At 41.8% G+C, this 5,278-nt stretch overlaps 1 protein-coding gene across 1 annotated transcript; it reads left to right on the forward strand.

The window, feature by feature from the left end:
• Window positions 1-6: 6 nt before the first annotated feature.
• LOC119338179 lies at window positions 7-3,466 on the forward strand. Its single transcript, XM_037610487.1, has 6 exons — window positions 7-249; window positions 795-917; window positions 1,507-1,582; window positions 2,243-2,357; window positions 2,528-2,622; window positions 3,244-3,466. Exons 1-6 carry the CDS (start codon window positions 46-48, stop codon window positions 3,303-3,305), a joined length of 675 nt encoding a protein of 224 aa, XP_037466384.1. The 5' UTR covers window positions 7-45; the 3' UTR covers window positions 3,306-3,466.
• The last annotated feature ends 1,812 nt before the right edge of the window (window positions 3,467-5,278 follow it).

Raw genomic sequence — 5,278 nt, forward strand, 5'->3', positions numbered from 1 at the left:
CCCCCACCTACCCCCACCGTCGGCGTGAGCCGCGAGCACGGGAGCATGAGCGGAGCGATGGCCGGCGCGGGATCCCGTCGGGCGACAGCGGGGGGAGGGAGGGCGACTAGGACTGCGGCGGGTGCGGCAACCGCAACTACGCCTTCTGCTCCCTGTGCAACCGCTGCAAGCAGCCGCGCCTCCTCGTCGACCCCAACACCCCGCGCGACTCCAAGTGGCTCCCCCGCGCCGGTGACTCGATCTGCAACGGTACGGCCCCCCGAACCCCACGCCCACGCCTCCCCTCGCCTTCCCCCTCTAGGTAGAGGTAGAAGCACAATCTTTCCTTCCTTCGTTGCAGCCCTCATGATAGTGGACTAGAGGAGGCTGAGCGTCGTGATTCGGCTGGTGTCCCCATCTAGGCTTATGTAGAGATAAACTCAAGCGGAAAGGGAGACCAATCAGGCTGGTAGACCTAGCCTGGAGGTGGCCTGGCTCTTGTTGTGTTGTATCATCAGTTAGCTATAGGATGTGGAAGGGAGATGGATGGTTGCCGGTGGCGGTGCCTCTCGGGGTACCCCGGTTAATTTAAGCTCGTGATCTCCCTCAGCACATCGCGTCGGAGGCTTAATGGCGTATCATTTATGTTTTATTTCATTATCTTGTTTAGGTGTATATTTGGGCTTCTTACTGAGTTTTGGGTAAGAAGTTGGGTAAAAATATCTCCTCCCATCTCATGTGCCACTGCTTGCTTTTGCTTTCTTCCTTCCATGGGCAGATGCAGATCTCATCTCTTCTTGTTCTGCGCCGGCCAGACCACGACCATGGCAAGCGGAAGGATGCGGGCTGGACAACAAGGTGGAGATCCTGGACACACGGAGGGGCTACCAAACCAAACCGGTGCTGCAGCAAGAACGACTCCGCAGCCCATACAGGAGGTGGACTGCATACAGTGCCTTGTTACCACCATTCTATCCTGCTTTGCATTCGCATTTTCATTTCTGTCTTTTTGCCACCATATCGCATCTTTAAAACTGCTAAGAGATTCAAACTAAGAGGAAATCGTGTTCAGTTTCAGTTGGCACTATGATATCAAGTTTCATCCTGTACTGTTGGTGTTGGTTTGATCAAATAAACAGGGGATTTATTTGCAGTGTCGTTCTGATGTGCCAGCTCATACAACATGCATTAAGTATACAATATCTTCCTATTTGAATTGAACTAGAAGTTGAATTACTATTACGTCTCACGCGTGCCTCGGCTGTCATTTACTCTAGAACTATTATTAATTGGCCCTGATCTAAAGCAATGTTTGAAATGAGCATGGTAACTAATATCCACACTGCTAATTTATCTGAACATGGTTGAAATGAGCGCTGCAAATTTTGATGTCTAAAATCAATTTTTACCTCAAGTCATTAAGTAATTATTTTCATTACATCACAGTTAGCTGAGAATATTGACTTGAATATTTTATGTATGCCCTGATGCATGTACACATACGGTTGAGCAAATTCCGAGTTGCAGTGGAACAACCTGGAGTTAGATAGGTTCAATTCTTCTTGTGCAGACCTGCCCCCTCCTGCTCCGGGTTTTCACCAAGGTAAGGCCCAGTTGTCTCTTTTCTTCTACTCTTTCGTCTTCTTTTTAGCGCACCTGTAGTCGAGAGCGCATTATGATATCCTCAATTCGCTTGGTTTGTGCAATATTTGATTGGATCTTGTGGTCGATGGATGGTCGGTAGCGAAGTAATCGGAAACGTATGGTGCTATTCGAATGATGCTACTAAAACATGGTCCATTACCACTGTGCTCACACTGTTGCATTTTTTAAGGATGTATAAGTTCTGTTCCTGATGGTGCTGTGTAGGTTGGTTCGACCGTATGGCACCTGTAGTTGAGCAGCACTTGATCAGGTGTTTAACTCTAGTTTTGGCTAATAACAAGCATGACTTGGTGATACAACGGAGGATCCCAAAACTTATTTATCATAATGTTGGTTATTGTGTATCACATTGAAAAAGAAAATGCACAATGACTTACCTTTGTATGTTAGGATTTATTCTTCATCTGTTACTCTTCCTTTTGCTAGTGACTTCACTGTCTTGTGAGATTTTGCTTCTTTATTACAGGGTTAAATAGTCCACTGTTTTGTCTGGTCTCTGTGTCTCTCAATGACAGCAATCTAAACTGTTGTATTGTGTGCCTTAAAAAGCATGGCTGCAACCATTCCTAATTTTTGTTCGGTTTGGATTTGGATGCAGCAGGTGCTCTGCTCTTGTGCACGATGACCGGCGTGACGGCGGCTATGTATGGCAGCGACCACAAGCTCATCGATGAGCGGCTCCCTCTCCTATCCCTAGTCCTCTTTTCTAAGATGTAGTGTTCTATGCAGAAGATCTATTTGCTAGTACTTGGGCTCACTGCTGTTTATATTTGATTATTCTATTATTATGTATACTGAAAATGCTATAACGAATTTACTGCTCATATTCCTGTACAAAAGCCCTCGTTCGAATTAATGACATGCTTCATTTCTAAACAAACAGGGAAGTTGAAGATCTCGCTAGGAGGCTCAATTCTGTTTGGCCTGAAAGAATGCATTTGGGTCAAGAAAGAAGAATTGAGTCGCAACTGATTGGTGGTAATGGTTCCCTGCAGAGATTTTTTGGTATTTTTTTCCATATAGAATAGTTGAAACTGTGGTGAGTAAAGAATTTAGCCCACTCTACTGAATCTTTTGGAAGAACAGAAGGTTTTACATACTAAAGGACAGTGTTTGGTTAGTCCAACATAAAGTAGGAATTACCTCATTCTTGCACGAGCTCATTCCATAACCAGGTCAAGTAATAATTTGTATGTGCCCGCAGGGTTCAATCACAGGTGAATGCCGTGCGGTAGTGAGTAAAGAATTTGCATTGCCCCATTAATTGAGTTTCTTTTATCTATTCAACACACTACAACATGTCGGTTTAATCAAATCCTCTAGTAATGCCACAACTTGTCATGGATGTCGCATTTCCTCTGTTTTTGGGGAATTTCGAGATGTACCATTCTCTGTTTTGGGAATTTCTTTGCCATAAATTATTATAGCCAACTGTTCAGAATTGTTTTTACGGGGAGCAAATCTGTATATGCAAAGTGTGTGTGTGTATCCAGTGAGCAAATCTGTAGTAATTATGGAGTATATTATCTTCTTTCTTTTATTGGCAATTTTCTGCTCAGTTCTCTTTTGACATATAGTTTGTTCTCTTTGAATGTGCAGATGGTACAATGTGGTGGTTATCTTTTTTCGTTGCTGGAACCTGGATGTCATATGTTATGTGATTTGAGCCAAATGGCATATTGTAATCTTTTTATTGCTGGTTTTTACGTACGATGTCATGAAGATGTACGTTTGAAATGTTGCTTTGATAGCAAAATTGTATTCCTGTGTACATGCTGCTTTGACAGCAATATTATGAAAATTTCTCAACAATATATATGCACAAAATTGTATTCTTGTGTACTGTGCCTAAATAGGCTACAACCAACTGATGATGTTACTAGAACCTGACAACTGGACCCATCTAACTAGTGGACCCTTCTTTTGGAAAAAAATAAAAACTAAATTCGTTTAGACAAAAAGGCCACAACCCAACAATAAAAAAGGCTGCAATATAGGGCTTGGCCCATGAACCCAACCAAAAAATGACACACAGAAAAAACATAAATGGGCTGAATAAATGGGCTAGGCCCATGTAGAAAACCGAATTGGACCGGGCTGAATCTTGTGCCACATCAGCTTGCCATGCTAGATGCCTACCTGGCCTGGGGAGGTTGCTAGTGACCAAAACGCCACAGTAGGAATATTTTGGTCGTAAACGTCTACGACTTTCTCACAAAGAAGGTCGCTATAGTCAGTTAACGACCCTCAGCTTTTGACCTTCTGTTTTTGGTCAATAAAAGGTCGCAAATGAAAAACCATGACCTTTCAGTGACCAGTAGTCAAGGTCACAAGTTGACATATTTCTTGTAGTGCTTGGAGAGGATGGATTTTGAAGATCATGAAAGTATGGGAACAAGGATAGTTCAGCTAAGGACCCATCATGGATATGATTTTGCTGTAAATCTATATAATTCTGAGAGCGTATCCCATTTTGGTTGCCCGAATTGGGAAGCACTTTGCAAGACGTATGATTTTCATGAGGGTATGCTTGTCACCATGGATCTTGGTGATCCTGACATCGACAAATACAATATGGACATTTGGGTCCTTGTTGATACGCTTCCAATTCTACCGCTATGTGAGTTTCTCAAATATAGTTATTAAGTAATTTATATTGTTTATTTCAAAATAGTTGACAGCTTATTTTCATTGATAGCTTATTTTTATTCTTCAAAGAATGTGCGGAGGATGGTAGATAGAACCTACTACACCGATGGTGCAGAATTAACTTATCAGGAGAAAAATCATTTGATCTCATTTATTAATGATCTTGAGAATTACAATATCTATTATCAAACACGTGCACATTATGGTCAATACGTGCCATTAGTGCACGTGTTGAACTACGGTAACATCCATGGATATGGCATCGTAAGATTTTTTACTATTATGACATCCATGCATCTTTTGCATAAATTCTTCTAAAACTAAACTACATTGCTAACTACGAAGTTATTACTATGTTTTTCAACAGAAAATCCCAAAGGATTGTGTGCCTCATCTGATGTTTCTGAAAGGTCGCCTTGATGTTATGAGCTTACGGCCAGGTCATCCTACGCATCATTGCTGTTCATACCGAATTTCTAAAACTGATGAAGACATGACAATCAAAGATTGGAAAACATGTATGGTCGATCGTAGGGAGCTACTTGAAAGCAACATGGTGCGAAGCGCAAAAATTGGAGACATGATAATCTCCATTCTCCATAATGGAGAGTTAGGGCCTATCTTGTTTTATGCTATTTTACCTAAGAGAGGGTAGTAGATCCTATGAGAGAGGAGTAGGTCCTAGGCACAATGTGTGTTATTATGCGCTACAATGTGTTAGAGTTGATGATGATGATGAGGAGGAGTTGTGATTATGACTAGTGATCAACTTGCTATATGATGTCTCATTGACGAAAATGATGATCACAGGAGTTGTTATATGACAATGATGTATTATGATGATAAGTTGTTAATGATATGATGATGATGATTTATTATATCACTGGGTGAAACAACCGAAAGAACCGAACATCCACTTGAAACTAATCCACAGTTCTTTCACCCAGTGATGTAATAACTCATTATGATGTTAAAACAATCTCAA

The sequence above is a fragment of the Triticum dicoccoides genome, chromosome 7B, assembly GCF_002162155.2.
Source record: "Triticum dicoccoides isolate Atlit2015 ecotype Zavitan chromosome 7B, WEW_v2.0, whole genome shotgun sequence".
NCBI lineage: Eukaryota > Viridiplantae > Streptophyta > Magnoliopsida > Poales > Poaceae > Triticum > Triticum dicoccoides.

Bases quoted from the DNA above. Each gene is read 5' to 3' on its own strand.
- LOC119338179 (XM_037610487.1), top strand. From the start codon at position 46: ATGAGCGGAGCGATGGCCGGCGCGGGATCCCGTCGGGCGACAGCGGGG. The intron at 1,583-2,242 runs GTAAGGCCCAGT...ATTTGGATGCAG, and splicing joins TGCTCCGGGTTTTCACCAAG to CAGGTGCTCTGCTCTTGTGC. The intron at 2,358-2,527 runs GTAGTGTTCTAT...CTAAACAAACAG, and splicing joins CTAGTCCTCTTTTCTAAGAT to GGAAGTTGAAGATCTCGCTA.